The sequence below is a fragment of the Notechis scutatus genome, chromosome 3 (genome assembly GCF_049901735.1).
Source record: "Notechis scutatus isolate UNSWTSFEM ecotype Mainland chromosome 3, rNotScu1.2, whole genome shotgun sequence".
Classification (NCBI taxonomy): domain Eukaryota; kingdom Metazoa; phylum Chordata; class Lepidosauria; order Squamata; family Elapidae; genus Notechis; species Notechis scutatus.
In genome coordinates, this window is record NC_142011.1 from 63,351,723 (window position 1) to 63,373,376 (window position 21,654).

The window sequence follows — 21,654 nt, forward strand, 5'->3', positions numbered from 1 at the left end:
CCTGTTAAATATAGGTAAGAGTGCCAAATTCATGTTCCTGGTTTCTGTAATTTTAGGTTTGTATGATTAGTTGCATTAACTGAATAGGTGCTTTTTACACTTTATGACTTAGCACTGTGTGTAAACCAAGAAATTAAGTTTCTCAACAATTCAGTTAATGAATAACCAAAGTAACCGGTTAATCGTCAGTATATGACGTGACCCAATGACAGAGACAATAATGTACTGGATGATGACTAATAATCTGAGAACTGCTATTGAATGAAGTGAAACCTAGGTTGAAATAGACTATAATTTTCTCTAAAGATTAGATTCATAACATAATGATTGGATCCAAGAACAGGCTGCTTCATTTTTCTAAATACATGAAAAATGATTTCATCATCTCTTGGATTACTTCAATGCTTTATAAATAGAATTGCCTTAGAGTTTAAACTGGTTCCAAACTAGGCCAGCATGTTTGTCCCCTGAAATTACGAGATACAATATTGTTTGGCTATTTGCACTAGATATCAGTCTGTTTCCATAATCAAAGTCCTGATATTACATTTAAATATTCTAAATAGCAGATGTATTATTACCAAAGATGTATTATTATCCTGAGTAGTCAGTTGCGTGTACTTAAAATGTTCTGAAGAGGAAGCATTTTGTTGTGTTTTTGAGAGTTATTGGGTGATTCCATGATAGGTATCTTTTATTTTCCTAGCTTATTTAAAATGCACTTACAAATATCCATCACCCTATCAGACTTTTTAAATAATCAATTACAAAAATTATGATTAGTTTTCAGACTTTTTCTATTTTTTTTTTATAGAATGAAAAGCATGTTTTTTGTTTTTCAAAATTTCAGAATAATTATGTGCTGGAAGTTCTACCAAACAATTTTGGATTAGCCACAACTGCACAGAAATAAAACCTGAATATTTGGGTTGTTCTGGGTTTTGGCCAAAGGAAACTCAAGGAATTATAGTTTGCAGTGCTATCTATTGATCATACGACATAGAAAAAAAAATCAGGTTTAATTCAAATACAAAGCAAATGATTGGATAAATACTACTAGAGAATGACATACTTCTTTTCTCCACCTTTTAGCTTTGATTTATTAAAGTTTTCCATATTTCAATTGATAAACCCTTTTTAAAATTTCTGTTCAATTGTGTCCCATTTCTGAAGACTGCCTGGACAAGTCCCAGTTTTCATGGCAACATTTTTTGGAAGTAGTTGGCCTTACCTCTTTTCTAGGGCTGAATGAAAGTGACTAGCTCAAGTTCACCCAATTGGCTTTGTGACTAAGGCAGGATTAGAATTTGTGGTCTCCTAGTTTCTAGCTAGCCTGAAGCGTTTAACCATTACACCAAACTGACTCTACACTTTAAATTACTACCCACATTTTATTTCCAGCTAAAATTATAAATAGGTTTGCAATAATCAAAATTGTAGTTAAGCAGTCAATAAGCTTTTGAAAAGCAATTGAAAGATGTACAAAGTATGGTTATCATGAACAAAACAGCATTTTTGAAAATATTAAATAACTGTGATGGATTATTTGCACTGCTGCTTAAAGATTATCACCAACTGTCTGTGCAGTACTTTAGAATAGTAGTTTAGATTTAGAAGATAGCCAAGGACTGAAAATACAGCTCCTTTAAAGCTTTAGGAAGGGCATTTTGCTCATGCTAATATGCTTGGCAATAAATCTCTTTCCAGTGTTTTGTACTAGCCTAATATTTTGAATACAATATTTTGGAAGCTATCTAAAAATGGGATAGAGTGAATTTGCATGAACCTCCATTGGGATAAAACCAATTTTAACTAAACTTCAACAACTGGTGAATGATTTATAAAGTAGAGGCATAGTATAGTGTATAGTATATCATATCGTATAGTGTGTAGTATAGTATACTGTTATAATGAGAGCCCGAACAACTGGATTATTTTGTGCAGAATAATTATAATTATAAACACTATAAAATAGCTAAAATAAGTTTAAAAACAAATTTCAAGTATTAATCAGCATCATTATTTAAAACAAATCTTATTAAAATTTAGTATTTTTAGCATTCGGATCTTGCTTGAGTGCATACATAACATCATTCTGGCTAACATTGAGTCGAATTCGCATGCTGAGGTACTTGGCATGGGATTCTGCCAGCAAAAGTTTACAAGCACTAAGTCGGGAGGAAATTGCCATTATATCTGATACAGTAGGTGTTGGCAGGCCTTCAATTCTACATAGAGCAATGTGCTGATGAAATATCTAGAAGTGGAAAAAATAAAACTGAAGATTAAAAACAAGCAGGTTAAGGGAGTAATTTCCTCTTTCTATGGAAAAATAATAAGATATACCAATAGTTCTCAACATGTGGTTCGCAGATCCTGGGGGGGTCCACAAAGGCTTGAAGAAATGTTATGATTTAAATTTTGAGTTCATCTTGGGGGGATCTGTGGCCATAAGATTTAAAGGGGTCCGTGGCGAAGAAAAGGTTGAGAACTACTGAGATACCCAATTTTTCAGAATTGTATGTACAGTGGTATCTTGGTACTCAACTGCTTTGAAACTCATTGAATTTGGTACTGAACGCATTTTGACACAAAAATTTTGTTAAATAGATTGCCTATATTGAATATATGCAATTTGGAAGAATGTATAGTATGGTCTGACACAAACACTGTAACTATATTCAAAATATAAAACGACGGGCTCGAGGAGAACTGCGTAAGAATTGAAGCACTAATCTAATTAGTGCATATTTGAGAATTGGAATAAAGAGTTACACTGTAAAAATGTATTAAGTAGTAATTTCCAATGAAAAGATCCACCCCCAGAATATAACTAAAGTCTTCTTGAAAAGTTAGCATTTATTTTTACCTGCTGAATTGTAGCTTCTTCCAGTCCTGATCTATGAAATTCCGCAATTGTGGCTTTTAAGAATATTTGCTCCTGCAGTGAAGCATTCCTAAAAGGGAATGGAATCCCAACAAGATTAATCAGCATAATAAAAGTGTGTATTGGTTTACTACATATAGCTTCAACAATATGTTGACTTACAAGGCAAACATGTATTCCGTACACAGTCTACGACTGATGATATCTCAACTGTGAGTGCATATAGAAATAAAAATTCATAGGTTGGTAAAGACTTAAGTTATGCTCTAGAGAATGGTGATAATTGGAAGAAACAAGGATGAGTTTGGGGGAAAATGTGTAGCACTGTGCAAATGAAATCCGGGATAAAAGTTCTTTTATGTAACATGAATAGATGAGTGGGACCAAACTAAGAGTTGGTGGGAAAAGGAACCCAGATATTTAGAGTACCAAGAATGAGTGAGAATGGTGACTGTTGATGGTTATCTCCTGAAAAGGTCTATTTCAAATACAGATAGTTATTGGGTTATGACTACTGGGCAACTGGGAAAAGAATTTTTATCTGTAGAAAATGTGGTTTTAAAGTGTGATGTCATATGGTAGTTGTATTGCTTAGCAACAGCAATTTCAGCATCCTGGTTGCTGTTATTGAATAAAGACTTCATGGGTCGATAAGCAAGCTTCATGTGACCATGATTTCCAACTTCCTGGCAACTTTCCCATTGACTTAGTGGGAAGTTGGCAAAGAATGTTGGAAATTGTGATCATGTGACTGCAGCTTGCTGTAATTGTGAGCTAGGCACTGAATGCTCGGATCATGGATCATAACCATGTGACTGTGGGAATGCAGCAATGCCTGGAATTCCAAAGACCTATCCTTACCACCATTTCTTCAATACCATTATAACGTTTAACTTGTAACAGGTGGACTGCACAGACCAGATTTTCCTTCTTTTTTTTTTTTTTTGCTTTTAATGACCCTATAAACCCTTGCATTAGGTGGGGTAGTCAGGGTGACTGAGCAGAGCTCAAGTGTTTACTGGCCACATGCCCTTCCTGAAGCCTAGGTGGAGTTCGCAGCAGACAACTACTCATTGCTCCCAGAGAAAGAAAAATATCTGCTACTACCTAGGATCAAACTCACAGCCTCCTGATTATGAGGCAAGAAACTATTATATTACCTCATTGCATTTATATATGGAGATGAGAACATTTCATCCACTGCTTGCATAACATGTTCCATGTTGACTAATCCAGAAACACCTCTTTTGCTATCAAGTTCACAGATTTCAGTGGATCTTCTGCAGATATCAAGGCACCGTCTTGCATCACCAGACAAAGCTGCAACCTAAAACATATTGATTAAAAATTAAAGTTGTTCATCTTTCTCTACACTGCAATACCCAGGAGAAATAGCTGTTTAACATTATTGAATGTGGAATATTTGTTTCACCCAGAAATTCCCCTTTCTCCATGCTAATTTGATTTCATCTATTTGTTACAGCCTGTAATGCTGAAATCTGGAAATTGCTTAGGATGCAGTATACATATAAATGACATCTATATGGAAACAGACAAATACTACTAGAAACGAGCATGATTTTCTGATCAACTTAAAAGAAAATTTATCTTTTTAAACAAGCTTTAGAATTCAGACAAAATGCCTTTGGTTACCTCCCAATTGGACTATTGTAAAGAGTTCTACATGGGACTGCCCCAGAAGAGCACTTGAAAGCTGCAGCTCGTCCAGAATGCAGTGGCATGGACAATAGTGGGCATACTGCAGTCTAACCTACGTAGGTAGGTCACTATTATTGCATAGGTCATTACTGAGTTTGCTACAGTGACACCTAGTAGGCTTCCAGGTGCAACTCAAGGTATTGTTGCACCCAGAAGCCTGACCTGGGCCCAGCTTAGTTTTGGGACTGTCTACTCCTGGTAGGCAAAAGAAGAATGGGATGGCGGAGAATGAGGTGACTGGATAGAGTCACTGAAGCAGTCGATGTGAGCTTAAATGGACTCTGGGTGTTGGTAGAGGACAGGAAGGCCTGGAGGAACATTGTCCATGGGGTCGCGATGGGTCGGACACGAATCGATTAACATTATTCCTGGTAATTTTTGTCTGCCCCATTAGATCTGGCAGGGTATGACCTTTTTTATCATGGCCCTTACCTTATGGGATAGTTTCTCTCCAGAGGTACAGATGCCTCTGACCCTTTCACCTTTAGGAAAGCAGTGAAGATATGGCTTTTCCCCCAGGCAATGGGGCCAAGGTATTGAGAGAGCATTGTATGGTTGATGCATACAAATTTTATTGGAGCCTCAATGTTATTTTTAAGTGTTTTTTGTGTTGACCACATTTGCTTTTTATTTTTGTTTATTTCCAAAATTCTGTCTGGTAAATGGACAGCCATATAAGTTTGCTAAATAAATAAATAAATAAAATGGGTACACTTTATGAATTTGATTACTGTTGTCTTCACTTTCTTCAGAATCCACTGGAACAACAATAGCATTTTGAAAAACTGAACTTCCGGTTTGTCGGCTTCGCTAGCGGCAGGGATTTGCGATCCTGCGCGATCCCTGCCGCGCTAGCCGTTTTGGTGCCTCCGATCTATAGATCTGGAGGCTAAGGTTGCTACGAAGAAGCAGCCGAAGATAAGGAGGAGCTGGTGAGGGGTTTGGGGTGTTGCAGACCCCCTTCCCAGCCGGCAAAAACCCCTTTCCCAAGACGGTCGAGCGGCGGTCTGTAATGGCCGCCTCAAAGAAGCCGGCAGCTGGGTAAGACTGAGCAGGAGGAAGAGAGGAGAAAATGGTAAAGAGAAAGTTTTTGTGGCTGACCCAAGACTTTAAGAGGCGTTTAATCCTGAGAACGATGGTTTTCTGAAAAATACTTTGTTTCCAGAGGAGGATTTCAAGCGGCAAAACTGAGTGCTGAAAGGGAAAGTTTACTCTCCTTCCTTATGGAATCAACAAATGGCCATTGAAAAATCTGTTGTTGTTTTTTTATAAAAGGTAAAGACTTGGCTTCTTGTTATAAGTGGGAAGGAAGAGGACAAAATATATATATTAAGATTTTGTTGGAGGAGATGCCTTGAAGATCTTGAGACCAGAAATTAATTGCAACAAGGTTTTAAAATACAGATTGGAGGTTTTTTCCTTTCCCTTTGATACCTTACCAGGAAGAGAAAGTGAGAACTTTGTGTTTTGTTTGGACTGATTGACTCTCTCTGGAATTTTGGGGAATTGCTCTAACTTTTGAAACACTTTGGTTGCTTTAAGAAGAAGAATAAAGAAAGGCTTTATCTGCTGATGAACTTAGAGAATATGAAGAAAGAAAGGACGCTGTGAAAAAAGCCTTTCTCTCTCTAGAAATGGCGTTTGTTAATTATCAAATACAACAACAGATGGAGGAAATGGAAGGAGAAGGAGAAGAAGAAGAAGACGCCATCTTCAATGAATTTAAAAATTTAGTTAAGAGAGAAAGAAGAAAGAAAGGAAGGAAAATGAAGGACTTAAGATCTAAAAAAATACTTAAGAAAGGAAAAAATAAGATGCAAAACCAATTCAATGTTAATGTTACTGAGCAAAAGGAGAAAGGAATACAACAGAGAGGGGAAGTTGGAGGTAAAAAGGTTAGGTGGGATAAGAAAGGAAGGGAAAAGGGAGGGAAAAGCCACAAAGGTATAAAACAAGATGGGAAAAAAGGAATTTTTTTTAGGGATAAAGGGTAATGTATAATTTCTTTAAAAAAGAAGATTCTGCAAGGTACATAAGATGGTATGGTAGTATTTGTATTAGAAATAGAAAATTAGAATGTTATAAGAATTTGAAATGTTTAATAATGATAGATTTTAAAATTTAATAAAAGATTAAAAGGAATGTTTAAAATATTGAATTTAATTGAAAAGACTAATTTACTGTTGTTTTGATCTTATTATAAACTCATTGTAGCATTTGTTTCTTGAAATAGACAATTGGAAGGCTATAAGATTTAAAATTTAGATTTATTATTTAATTATATTAATTATTGTGGACTTACTATTTTTTTTTCTTTAGAGACTAGTAGGTTGAATGTACTAAGCAGAATCAGATTGGGTATTAGGTGTTATTTTAAATATTAATTTAGGGGGAGGATATAAAGGCATCATACCTTGATCAGGGATTTCAGGGGAAATTTTTTTTCTTTATTTGCTGTAGGGAATGAGATAAATGGATAATTTGGAAAGAATGGACAAAAAATATAAATATAATGAATTAAATTAAAATGAATTAAATAAGAAGAGTGAAAAGTGGGGAGAAGTTATATGGAAGATATAGAATAGTAAATAAGATAGGTAATGGCGTATAAGATGAGCACGAATTTAATTGAAGTCCATACAAAGAGAGGTAATCTGGGGCCAAACTACTTTCTTAAAAGAAGTTTTATATTTTTGTGTTTTGTGTGTCTATGTTTTCTTTGAGAATTAATAAAACCTCAGAGGAATGTTGGATGAGAATAATGTTAAACAAGACAGAGAGGAATGAAGATGATGGTTATAAACTGGATAAATATAGAAAATTAATAATAATTAATGAAATTGAATAAGAAAAAAGAAATAATGAGAAATTTGTTGAGAGATATCTATATGGTTCTATTGAAATGGTGAAAAATAGAATTATGTTGTATAAAATAGTATTCTATCTGACTTGTAAAATTAATAATGGAGAGGTTTGTGTACTTAATGGATAACGATGGTTTGTTTGTCTTTAAAATTAATAAAATTTGTTTAAAAAAACAAAAACAATAGCATTTTGAAAAACTGAGACACAATAATGAAAAACCTCTGAAGCCCTTTTAAAAAAAAAAATCTAATTTATAACATAGACCTAGATCCATCAGTTTGGTACATAGTTTGTACTACTAAGAGCAGTATTAATTTTTTAAAAATTCCACACAGCTGCTTATATGACAGCTATGGTCAATTTACCTTTCTAGAAATGAACTGAACTGCATCTTCTTCAAATGCTTTTAATTGGTTGATCCTGGATGAAATAATTAGTTGTAACTGTTTGTAGGTGTACGGCTGGAAAGACATTCTGGTAAGGCCCTGCAAAATGGAAAATATCAAACTTCTTGAAAACTCTTGAAATGGATATTCAATAAATCTTACAAATTGTATGAAATGTAGAGATAGAATTAATTACAGGGTGTGCAGTTGTGTTTAACCTTATATGATGGCTTTTCTATCCAAAATGCTTTTTAATTATTTTATATGGAAACTGAAAATGTATGCATCAAATAGTCATGCGATTTTAGGTGTAAACTACTGAAATGGTTTTTATTCAGAACTTGTGATAATATCATTGCAAACAGTTATTTCCAGAACTCTATGCATTCCAGCCTTTTATCATGGGTTGAACACTCCCACATCAGAATCCTTCTTTCTTCTAGCACCACAAAGACTCCTATGTTTGATATCTAGTTCAAAAAATGACTAGTTTCAGAATAGAAAAATGCAATGATCAAATGCATAACACCGTTATTTAAACTCCAGTAAATGGTATCTACCAATTTTTTCTTTATTCAGACCATATCTAAAGTGGCATCTCAAACAATTAGCTTGATAATTTATCTCGAATTTTTCTTATACCAGTAACAACTGACTGCAAAGCATGGTACAGTAATATCTCATTCCCTTCTTTTTCATTAATTTCTGAAAACATCATGAATGCAACATAACCACAGTAATAAGAGTTGAATAGACATACCAGTCTGCTGGCTACTCTTTTCATCATTATTCTTTCTGGCAAATCCATAGTATTAGCAATGGCCAAGACAATTAGCTTGGCATTTTTCTGGGTAGGCCAATCAAAGAGATTATACATTACATTTTGTTTTCGAGTCCATAGGAGATCAAGCTAGATTAAGGAAGAAATTGATACAAAGTTACAGATGAAGAAAATACATACTACAAAGATGTAAAAGGTCTGGTTCTAGTTTTTTTTTTTTTGGTTTTCCTGAAAAAGATTATTTTGGATTAACCTTATTCAAATACACCATGCATTATTTTTAGTTTTCTTCACCTATGGATAATACTGCACATATAAGTATCCATAGAAAAATACTGTGTATTTCCTTCTCTGTATCAGTACATTTCTGCTTGAAGAACAAGTCTTGCTACATAGCTGGAACTGAAACATGGAATTAATCCACAGTAATGTATCAGTTTAGGAACGGACACAGAAAATAGATTTTCCCCTTTGCATTTTAAAAAATATTTTAAACTCAGCAGAGATGGTTTTTATTTTTAATTAATCTTTGTAGGCCCCTCTTATTCAGCTGAAGAGAATGAAAGTATTTTGAAATAATCTACATTGTTTTTATTGACAAGGATGACCACTTCAGGCAATTTTAATTTTACAACAGCCACATGGCTCTGAAATATATACAAAACAAACTTTAAAAAATCTAATACAAGACCTCCCACATTACCTCATCCACAACAAGTACTAGAGTTTTCCTTTTTGATCCAGATGTGCAAAACATCTTTTTCAGAAGTTCAGCTGCGTGATTGGCAGTTGTCTTCTGGCCTGTCAGTAGCTAGATCAAATTAAATGGAGACTGGTATTACGATTTTGTGCAGTAGTAATGAATTCTGCTACAGCGATATTATAATTCTATGTATGCTTATATAGAAGTAAATCCTACTATATTCAGTGTGGCATGGTGTCAGCTTTGGAAGGACCGATGGAAGAACTCACCTAAAAACTATAAGTTGCAGAATTACATTACCTACAATTTGTCTTAATGGAACCTAATATCCAGATAAACTTTCTGCCTACATTCATTTTTTATATTTAACATCATCAAACTGTAAAGTCATAAACCCAGTTGGAGCTGGAAATATTCATAATAATTAGACATAATTGTTAAGCAAAACAGGAAGAGAGAAAAGAGAGGTGGAAGGACGCAATTAAAAGCTAAGGCAATTGAGATCAGACAACCACCCTTATAAAACTCCATTTTTAAGGATGTTTTTCATATGCCCCGTTATTTTTATCTTGTGGGAGATGAGACTTGTATCCCTTCTTGTATTGAAAAATACCTGAGAAATACAAGGAGGTAAAGATCTTTTCCTCGTAATACCTAACTTTATCCAGCTTGACCATAGTAGCCAGACCTTCACTTTTGCTTTAAATATTAAACTGTATTGTAAACAATTTAAAGTTTGATGACAATGGAGCTTGAAGTATAGTCAGGATTTTAGATTGTTTAGAACATTTTTTCTTTTGCTTGCTTTCAGGAAAGTTTACTCTCTAGCCTTATTTATTATTATTATTAAATTTATTTGCTGCCTATTTTGCCATGGGTGTCCAAATTTATAGTTAAAATTTTTCTGGTTGTTTCTTTTTATGTATTACTTCATTTATAAAAAAGCCTGTTATTTAATCTTTGTCATATACAGATATCATCTTCTTTTAATGACCTCATAATCCCTTGTGGGGTGGAGTCTGGGCAACTGAATGGAGCTAGCAGTGTTTAATGGCCAGGTGCCTTTCTTGTCGCCAGTGCGGAGTTTTGTTCAGCAAATATGTCATTGTGTCCAGAGAGAGAAATATCTGCCTCTATCTAGGATCAAATTCACAGCCTCCTGATTGTGAGGCGAGAGCTCCACCTCTAGGCCACTGCAACACTCCTCAGTCATATATACTGTAAATATGTTTCAGTAAAAAAAACAAAAAACTTTTGATGCTAATTGCTTTACTATGGGTTCCGTGTTTAGGAGTAAAAGGTACATTTCAGGGAGAGATAATTTGGTGTGTTTACACAATATATTTGGAGATATTTCTGCACTAATTGCAGAATTTTTGAACCTTGAATCATTCCATGATCACTTCATATTTGATTTGCTATAAATAAGTACTAAAGTGTTCGCAATCGTCCAAATTTTAAAAGACAACCATTATCCACAAGCCATAACTTATGTCAGTAGTGTACACACACATACGAACACATGTTGAAAGTGTGTACCTGGAGTGGAGAGCCAATGTAGTGCATTGGTTAAGATGTTGAACTAGGAGCAGGAAAACTGAGGTTTTAATCTTCCATAGGTATGTAAATCATCTGGATTGTCTGGGCCATTCATTTTTTCTCAACCAAGACTAAGAACATCTATCTACCAACTTCCATGAAAGCAATGTGCTAGACTACAATCCATAACCTTCAATTATCATCTTGAAGGCAGGGTCTGAAAACACTGTTGCATATCAAGAACACACACACACACACACACAAACTTATGGCTTGTGTATACAACACACTCCTAGAGACAGGCAACTTCACCCTCTGAATGTAAGAAACAACTGAAAAAGCTTCTTGCCCAATTCCACTTTTTTCTCAAGCATATTCACCTTTAAAATTAGCACATAGGCTTGATGGGGATCAGTCAGTTTCATTCCATTAATCTCTATAAACTGGAAAGATGGTATCTCTTCATTTTCTGCTGCCTGCTGAAGATAATGAATAACCTCATAGACTGTTGCTGTTTTGCCTGTTCCAGGAACTCCAGAAATATACATACACCTGAAACACAAGAGAACCAATACTAATCACAAAGATTTCTGTTTTTCTAATAAAAAGCTGCCTTATACAACCTTAGAACAATTGTCCCTAGTCAGATTAAATATGATTAATGATTCAGCTGCAGCTATGTTGCTTGCTCCTGACACTTTTAGAGGAAAACTCTGGAAAAGTGTTGTCTCTTTAACTCCTACTTAAAGCCAAAAAGATTACTTAATCCTTCTTAAAATAAAAATAATCAGAGGCAAGTGGATAGATCTGAGAAGCTTCTACATGGACAGTTCCACACCCAATGGACTGGGTAATAAAGGTGAAGATTTCATAAATGAAATGTACTTAGCAAATTGCGGCCAAACATGTTAATAAGTGTTTATTAATAAACTAGGTACTTCTTTTAATCTGTAATAAGTGCATGACTTTCAAGAAATTGTAAAAGGTGTTGTAATCACATAGAAAAAGAACTTTTAAGTGAAAATGTGCTGTCATTGTTTTGGCACATCAACATGACCTGGATTTCTTTTTTTCCTTCTTCTTTAATGAAACTGAAAATGGATGAACAGCATGCCAAGAAACTTACCCTCCTGTTCCATCAAGAAGCTTGCTTTCTATAAAGTTACAGATATCCTGGAATTCTTTTTCACGGCAGGGCAAGGCCTCTGGGACAGCAGAAACATGCAGTCTGCCAATTAAAGCAAAAGAGGAGGAAAGAGATGTCAATTCTAAAGACCCCAGTTACATGATTTCTACATAAGGTGCTAGACACAGAATATAATTTATTAAGAGTTGTTATGCAAATGTTCTAAGAATTCATTTCAAATAGTGCTGGGTTGAAAAAGGGTTTTGTTTTTTAAAAGTGACTTTATAACTTCAACACTAATCCAAAGTAAAAATATTTTATATGCAAACAAAAAACAGGGAGAATAAGACATTCATAACATAACAGGTGCTTATTTAAAGGTACCATTATATTATTTCTTGCTGTAATAAAGATTATCATTTACATCACCTCAAAGGCTAACTTCTCTTCCTTTAACGACATTATGATTTATTTCTTCCCTTAGGAAATACCAGAAATATTTTACTTTACCTCATTCTTGCCTCTTCTAGTACATTGACTGGCTTCTGTACAGTCTGATTGCGGCTGCGAATTCTTGGGGTGGCATTACGTGGAGTTTTTGGAGTACTTGGTTTAGACTGCAAGAAAAATCATTGTTATTTTCTCATTTACAAACATAATTGTTTGCATTTTGTTGTTTGAAACTGCTGAAAATAATTGAAAAAATTCAGCTAAACATTTGTAATGCTTAGTATCTTATTTATTTGGCATTTTCGTTCTCCCTTGGGAATAAAAGCCAGTTGAATGACTTAGAGCCAATCAACATCAGAACAACACCAGGAAATTGTAGAAACAATTTGTTTTTAAGGATTGGTAAACCACTTCCAAAAATATTGTCAAGAAAACTATATTGATCTATTCATGTTGGCAGGAGTTGAAATTGATTTCAATGACCCTAACATACATACAAAGACACAGCCTAGCTTGATCAGGTAAAATGGAGATGGTATTATTTGACTCCAAATATAACCACTGTTCTTCTCAGATATCCCCATTTATGAATTCCAAACTGAATTTTATAAACTCTGACACCTCCACTTATAAATTCCTGAAATTGTAAAATCGAGCTTATTTTATGTTTATATGATTGCTAGAAGTACTTGTTTTTAGAAATGCCTATAGCTCTTACATTATTCCTTGGATCCTTGGCAGGTGTCCCCATGGATTGGTTCTTTGAAAACTTGGGAGGAGTGAATTTTGTTTGCCTTTTAGGTGTATGAAGTCTCTTGTGGTCTTCTTCATCACTGCTATCTGAATCAGAAGTTTCCAAGGGACTAAGACACTTCTTACCCTTGCCTTTATCTCTAGCTGCATTGAAAATACTAAAAGAAATTAGATACATCAATTTTTGAATTTTGGACAATAAGCACAAAAGGAGACAACACTGGAACAATGCTGGCTGAAGACAATGAGATTATGATCAGCCAGATATGAGCCCATGTTCAGGCACAGACATGGTGATAGAAAATCCTGCTTTATCTGAGATTCTTTTGAGCCTGTGATGTCAAAGGAATTGAGGGGAGCTCTGGATTGAGTTCAGCCACCTTTAAATTAGATCCCTGTCATTTGGGGTTTTAGTGGATTAAACAATGCCACAGATTTTGAAAGAGATGGTCGTGTGCTTCCTCTTCAAAAAGGCATGAAAGATCCAGCAATCCAGACAACTATCATCCTAAACTACTATTCTGTGAAGGAACGTCTAACAGATTCCAGGAAAGCAGAGAGGGAAACAGAGCTGTTGCAAAAGACACTTCAGTCAAGGGAAGAGAAAGCATGAGAAACACCTTCAGTTATTTTGTCTTAATCACATTAGGTATACCCTGAGTTAGATAACTATCTTGAAAAATTTGGGAAACAAAACCACTTGGAATGCTGTAACTATCTTTTTTTTTTTTTTTGCTAAATATTTTGCTGATTTTAGACGACAACTTTGAAAGCATGTCAAGCATCTAACATTTGTTTTGTAAGGGAGGTTAGAAAACTAACTACAACTTAAAGAGTCTTGATGACTCCATCAGATATTTGGCTATATTTCCAATAAACTCTGCAATGCTGACAAATGGGTATGGCCCATTTTAATTCAAAACTTGGGATATAAGCAAATTCTCTACTCCTAAGTAGAAAGTGAAGGTGAGATTACATGCATCAATCTTATCATTTAAACTGCCACGTTTAAATGTAGGATTAAAAATGTAGGTAAGGGTAATGAATGAATCATCGTGAGGTTTATTGATCCAGATTTGGCCCACTTATTTTCATGTATACAAAGATCAAATTTGGACAATCTTTTCTTTTTAAAAAAAGTCTTTCTATCCAACAATATAAAGTATTTGTAAACATGCATATATAAGGCAATTATTTCCACCAATAATTTGTCAAGTGTTGCTAACACATTATAAACACTAAACAGCCTAAAAAATTAAAATGTTGCATGGATAATAGTCTCACCTAAGTTGCTCTGCAATTCGGGCAGCAGTCACTTCTGCACATTTTCTGCGTGAACGTGGAGTCATTACTGGATTCCTTGTTTCCAACTCACTTTCTTCATCTAAACTATAGAGAAATGTGACTAATGTATTCTATGAAAAATACACAACACCTTCACTAACATCACTTTTCTTGATTGTTCAAGAAACAGATACTTTTAAGTCCATCTAGGGAGACAAAATTTAACCCATGGAATTGTATTCAAATGTAGTTATTGATCTGTTATATTTAACCCCAGTATTAAAAAGCTAACATTTCTGCCCGTCAGCAAATTATTGCAGAAAAGAAGAAAATTAATCTTAATCACACAGAAAGGGAAACCTGTGTCTTGCTTCAAGAAAAATAGTATGCTACTAAAGAAACAAGAACACTAGGCTGTTCAGAAGACCACACCTCCAAATTTAGGACATAATGCTGGTTCCTACCGTTTGTCACTTTGTATCACAGAACTGCTGGTTTTCAGACTGGAAGCTTGGATCCTTTGGCACGAAGTGAGTAAATTTGTTGTAGTACTTTCAGGCTGCTCATCCAGTGGTTTTATATCTAAAAGCAAATCTTCCTCATCAGAAACACAATATATTTTTTTAGGAGAACCTTTAATGCCAGTAAATGTTACTTTTCTTTTAAGGGATGATGGTTGAGGAGTTTCTGTTATCACATCTTGTTGCATTGCAAGCATATTTCTAGATTTTGTAGGTGCTAAAAGGAAAAAAAATCAAAACATAGATTTAACAGAAGTCATTAAAATTATAATTTCTGAATACATATGCCCCTCTGTACCTCTGAGCTCAAATTTCTTCTGGCCTGTGACATAATTTCTAAAGTTTCTTCCAAGAAACAAATTTAGACCTTACTGATTTTTCATAAATTGTCAAAAAATTAGTTGTTCTCCAAGACTTTGAGCTAGATTGGCTGAGTCCTTTAGGTTTACATCCAAGTAATAACATGGAAGGACAAAGTCTGTTGTTCCCCCATTTTTTACACAGGTTTTCCCAAATTTCAAGGAAATGATAAAAAGTTCCAATCATGATATACTTATAAACCTGCACAATTATGTTATTCTCCTGTCAGTTATACTAATGGGGCAGAACAGGTATTTATGAATCAAATACAGCAGCAGAAATGTACAAACCCGGCTCAAGAAACCCCTCAGTTGTACGAGTGCCAGATTAGAAGCCACACATTGTCATATATGGCTTTCACCTGAAAATAATTTGAAGGTAGTCCTTGATTTGGAATTTTAGTGACTATTCAATGTTACAATGGCACTGAAAAAAATGACTTGTGCTCATTTTTCACTTACAACTACTGCAGCATCCCCATGGACACACGAATAAACTTCCGATGCTTGGCAACTGGCTCATATTTATGAAAGTTACAGTGTCCCAAGGTGATGATTACTTTTTGAGAGCTTCCGATAAGCAAAGTCAATGGGGAAGACAGATTCACTTAACAACTATGTTACTAATTTAAAAACTGCAGTGATTCACTTAACATGGTGGCAAGAAAGGTTGTAAAATGAGGCAAAACTCATTTAAAACCTGTTTTGCCTAGCAATGAAAATTTTGAGCTTAATTGTGGCTGTAAGTGAAGGACTACCTATATACACTAAAATTAATAAAGTGCTATTCAGTATATAAACCGTGTAGCAATTTACAGAGCTATATCTTCTAACAGTGAATAAAACAATACCCAATTATTCGCAAACATACTGTTTAACTGTAATCTTTTCTTTGCTCCAGGGATGTCTCCACTAGCTGGTCTTGGAGAATATCTCTGCTTAAACAAGGAAGACTTAGCAGCTGAATGTCTCAGTTTTACTTCTGCACTGCTTTTATTGCTTTCTCTGGTACGCCAAATGACATTTTCAGTTGCTTCTTCCAGCAAGCGAGAGGGAGTCCGGGTGTTCTCAGTTGCAAAATCTATGTCATTCTTTAGTTTAACGGAATTTTTCAATTCTGCCAGTAAATAGGGTCTCAATGGCTTCATCTTTTTTCCATCCCAGGATTTCCTTACAAACATAGCTTGCTTATCTTTTGCTTCAATAGGCAATGTTTCACATGGTGACAAGGGAATAACCTAAAAACAGCAAAACAGCACAAAGTTGTCCATTTTACATAGCAGATTTAAGTTCAAAGAACAGTGAAATAATGTGATCAACGTATCGAAACTTAGTATAATTCAAAAAGTTTAAACGTCAATTAGTTCTAAGCATAACAAAAGGTCAATTAAGGAATGTATTTCTGCAAAATGTAATGAAAACTGGCTTGTCATTTGAAGAAAGGAATATTTAACAAAACAATGCAAACTACCGGTATAACTCATATTTTTAGAATTAACTCTCTGACTTGCAAAGATGAAGTTGAGTTCAATTACTAATAGCTACATGTATGTAATTTCCTTTGCAAAGTGGGAATGCTTTGCTGCTTTGTGGTTTAAAAAAAATGCCTGGCTTAGCTGAAAACACTGAAATAACTGATGGTGACTAAAGCAAGTAGTAACCAGAGGCAAGCCACCTTAGTGATTAGTTACTGCTATCGATTGAAGTCATCATATATATCCAGGGCTGTTACTATTCAGTACTAGTGAATCATATATAATATTAGCTTATGAATAATACTTTTCACAATCTCTAAACAGTGTATGCGCATAGAACAAACAGTAATTTAATAGATGCTGATTTGGTATTAGAATCAGGAATATCTGATGCCTAAGATGGTATTTGTAACATACAACTTATGTGAACATTAATAATTCAAATTATAAAAAGCTACTGCCCAATTAATCTAGTGTTAATATAGTGTTTTCAGAAGTTTTGTTACTGGTGACAAATAGTTCCCTCAACATTGTCCAACTATTTACAAAGTCTGCATTATTACTATTAATCTTCTCATCACTCCTTTTCACCCATCCCCTCACTTGTGACTGTATGAGTATAACTTGTCGCTTGCATACTTACGGTTTATATTGACGGTTTCCTAGTATGATTTGATTGCTTATTGTTCCCTATGACTATTATTAAGTGTTGTACTTTATGATTCTTGACAAACGTATCTTTTCTTTTATGTACACTGAAAGCATTTGCACCAAGACAAATTCCTTGTGTGTCCAATCACACTTGGCCAATAAAGAATTCTATTCTATTCTATTGGGGATCACCAGGATTATCTTACTAGACTGGGGAAGGTAAGCTAAGTGATCAACTCTACACTAATAATCAACAATATAAAATATTATTTAGGAAATACAATGAAATATACATGCCCTTGAAGACTACCCAGAAGCCACAACTGGTCTAGAATGCAGAAGTTGCGATAGGCATTCCTAGATTCACCCAACTTACATCCCTGTTGCAAAAGTTGCACTGGTTCTCAAGTTTCCTTCTGGGCACCATTCAAAGTGCTGGTTAAACTTTAAATCCCTACTCAGCATGGAACCAGATTATTTGTCTCTTCCTGAGAGTTTCTGCCTAACAGGGTAGGCATGCTCCAGGTTCCTTACCTGAAATATTGCCATTTAATGGGACTTAGGAAGCGTATCTTTTTCATAGGTGTCTCTACCTTGTGAGGCGATCCAGCAAACTACACCTTTTTAGCCTTCCAGAAGGCTATTAAGACCTTACTCATGAACTGGAACAGATTGAATGGAACTTATGGATAGTTTGTTGGGACATCTTAGGAGATGACTGGGGCACCACTTTTTTTAGTTTTTGTTTTTTATGGTTTTTAGTTTTATTATTGTCATGAGCTGCCCAGGTGTGCTCCAAGATGAGTGGCCATGCACATCTTTTAAATAAAATCAGCCAGATTGGCTGATGCTATTGAAGCATATTTATGCAGCAATATTGTCAATACAGGGCTCAAATTGCTCATCAATGGAAACAGCAATAGCAATAGCACTTAGACTTATATACTGCTTCACAGTGCTTTACAGCCCTCTCTAAACGGTTTAGAGTCAGCATATTTCCCCCACCAATCTGGGTCCTTTTTCCCAACCTCAGAAGGATAGAAAACTGAGTGAACCTTGAGCTGGTCAAAATCAAACTCCTAGCAGTCAGCAGAATTAGCCTGCAATCTAACCACTGTGCCACCAGGGCTCTAAATTAATGTATAAATAAGTGAAGCGTCAAAATGAAGAACTATCATGATTAACCCTCTGATAGACTATTTATCACAGAATATAATGTACATTAAAATATAATAAAGATTACTTTATATTATTTTTAAAGTGTTGTCTTTCATGTTTAGTCTTACATATCCGAGAAGAAATGTCAGCTCTGGAGCTGCCAGGAATGAGCTATCTCAGGATTGCAATTACTGTAAACTATATCAAAGAATTTATGAAGGCATTTTCCTTTTCTTGCTTTGACACATTTGAATACACTACTTACCATAACTTTACCAACAATAGATGAAACAAATATGTTAGTATCCCATTCAGCCTTCTCATTCAAGAATATCTCCTGTGAAGTGTTTTGTCCAATACTTTTTCGGAGACCAAATGGTATTTCTTCAATACGAGAAAACCACTCAACAACTGCATGTTTCTCCTGAGTATCTAGGATAGGAAAACATATTACTTACCAAAATCTCTTGAACATGTTTGAAACATACATTTCTTTGGTTTTGTTAAATGTCAGTGTAAGTGTGTCGACCTTTTGCTATCAACTATTGCTAAAACGGTATATTTCCTTCAAGCCAATAGTTGTAGACAGATACAGGTAGCCTTCAATTTACGGCCACGATTAGAACTAAAATTTCTGCCATTTTTCAAAAATGCTTTATCTGCTTTACTAAGATTCTATATTACTTTTTAACAATCTATTTTACTAATATGCAACAAAAAATTATTTTAATACTGGAAAACTGCTATATGGGGAAGAGATGGAAAAAACTTACCATCTTCATATAGTTTTAAGAGTCTTGCCACAAAAAGTTGATCATACTCTTCTTCTTCTATGAAAATAAACTCTCCAGGGAAAATACAGATGACATCTTTTTCACTTTTAATAGATATTCCCCTAAAAATGATAAATAATTTATCTGAATATGATTCTTCATCTTCTATTACCACACCTTTGTCAAAATTTTAGACACTGACTAGGTTTGTTTTTGTACTGATTCTTCTTCCATGATGCACCATGCATACTGGCAGTAGTATATATAAATTATTATTATTGCCATACTAAGCCATGTAGAACTGTTTTTATATCTACCACAGGTAGCCCTCGAGTTACGACCATGATTGAGCCGCAAATGTTTGTTACTGAAACAATTAAGCGAGGGTGGGTTTTTTATCATTTTACATTTCTTGCCAGAGTTGTTAAGTGAATCATTGCAGTTAACAACACGACTGTTAAGTGAATCTGGCTTCCTGTTGACTTGTCAGAAGGTTACAAAATTTGATCATATGTCCTCAGGACACTGTGACTGTCATGAATATGAACCAGTTGCCAAGCGCCCGTATTTTGATCATGTGACCATGCAGGGATGCGCCAACAGTCATGTGAAAAACAGTCCCAAGTCACTTTTTTTCAGTGTCATAATTCAGTGTCATAATTTTAAACAGTCACTAAATGACCGTAAGTCAAGCACTACCGTTATGGCTCAATTATCAGCACTATTGCATTATTATGCATTTTCCCAGAACTACCTTACACATTTTGCTCTCTAACAAGAAGTAACTAAAACAGACTGGCACACCTATAATGAGAGATCTGCAATTTTCTGTCTGTAGATATAGCCTTGCCAATCCACGAATAGACACGTTTTCTCTGACAGCTTGTGTTTATGGTATCTGTTAAAAAAAAACACACGACAGATCAGATCGTATAATATACATACTATCTGAGCAAAAGAGGAAAAGTACTGAAACATCCTGTTGTTGGGGCACTGCTCAATCCTCAGCTTCTGTGTTATTCTCCTACACCTCCCCCCGCTTTTCTAAACATAATAGAGCAAAGCTGGCTGAGGAACTCTGGGAACTGAAGTCCCCAAGTTTTAAAGTTGCCATGGTTGGAGACCCCTGTAATAGAGAAGTATTTAAGAGACGCTGGGATGATCTGAATCTGCCACTCAGCTTCAATACGACCGCTGTCCTTAGAAATCTAGTGATCCTGTCGTTCAGCAACAACAGCAAAACTCTTACGTGGCAACGATTTCCTCCACGAGGGGCTGCAATTCATTCTTTCAAGCCCGACGAAACTAGCCAGGAAGAACAACAACCCGTCAATCTGAGGCTCAGCGCGGCGTCAGCTTCCCTCTTCCTCCTGCGAGATGAAACTTCGCGCCAAAAGTCTTGTCGCTCCGCCCCGGAAGTGAAATTTGCTCGATCCTAGAGACGCCATGTTTGTTTCTGGCTGGGGGGGGGGGAAGGAACAACAACCCTCAATTCTTATTTTCGAAGAGGCGGGAGGGGCGGGAGTCCGGCGGAAGTGTCGACCGCCTGCAACTTCCTCTTTCTGGAAGTGAACCCGGAGCGGAAGTGAAAATGGAGGGGGCAAGCGGTACCGCTCTTTAGGCCGCTCTCTCTCTCTCTCTTTCTCTCTGTCTGTCTGTCTGTCTCTCTCTCTCACTACCCCCCCACCCCCGCTTTTCTTTTCTCGCTCTTCTAGAAACGCTCCCACTTCGTAGGGCTTTGTACCATGGCAAACCGGACGGTAAAAGACGCGCACAGCATCCACGGCACGAACCCACAATATCTGGTGGAGAAGATCATTCGCACCCGCATCTACGAGTCCAAGTACTGGAAGGAAGAATGCTTCGGCCTCACAGGTGTGGTTTAGCGATTGTGGGCAGTTGGATCCGAAGCAACGGGGGCGGATCGGGAATCCTCGGACAGGGCGGCGGGGACCGTTGGGGCTTTCGGGAGATCGGTGGCGAGAGAGGAGATTTTGGGAATTGGAAACCAAACGGAACGGTTGGCGAAACGAAAGGGCACCTCGGTAAAATACTTAACCCCTGTTTCAGTCGAGGGCAGCGGTCTCCTCCGTTCAGGATTGTGTGGCAATCTTATTTTAATGTACTGACACCAATTGACTAGGAATTTAAACTACATTCACTACTGAGAGAAGCTTTGGAAAATGAGCAGATATTTTCTTTCTTTACTGAGAGAAGCTTTGGA

The 21,654-nt window shown here is 35.8% G+C and overlaps 2 protein-coding genes across 3 annotated transcripts in view; one reads left to right on the plus strand and one right to left on the minus strand.

The window, feature by feature from the left end:
* Window positions 1-787: 787 nt before the first annotated feature.
* On the minus strand, window positions 788-20,890 carry ORC1 (origin recognition complex subunit 1). Its single transcript, XM_026665664.2, has 17 exons — window positions 20,680-20,890; window positions 20,235-20,328; window positions 19,431-19,552; window positions 18,923-19,089; window positions 16,245-16,611; window positions 14,958-15,231; window positions 14,494-14,598; window positions 13,175-13,367; window positions 12,517-12,623; window positions 12,007-12,108; window positions 11,261-11,432; window positions 9,342-9,449; window positions 8,618-8,767; window positions 7,837-7,956; window positions 4,048-4,214; window positions 2,870-2,957; window positions 788-2,257 (listed from the first exon to the last, which is right to left on the minus strand). The coding sequence occupies exons 1-17, from the start codon at window positions 20,714-20,716 to the stop codon at window positions 2,039-2,041; spliced, it is 2,592 nt and encodes an 863-aa protein (XP_026521449.2). The 5' UTR covers window positions 20,717-20,890; the 3' UTR covers window positions 788-2,038.
* Window positions 20,891-20,986: 96 nt separating this feature from the next.
* PRPF38A (pre-mRNA processing factor 38A) overlaps window positions 20,987-21,654 on the plus strand; it is a 10,534-nt gene continuing 9,866 nt past the window's right edge. For both annotated transcript variants that reach the window (XR_015748583.1, XM_026665875.2), the window contains exon 1: window positions 20,987-21,305. Coding sequence is in view for 1 of the 2 variants with exons in the window: in XM_026665875.2 (XP_026521660.1) it covers window positions 21,176-21,305 (130 nt within the window). In the remaining variant the exon portion in view is untranslated. The remainder of the gene's footprint in view (window positions 21,306-21,654) is intronic.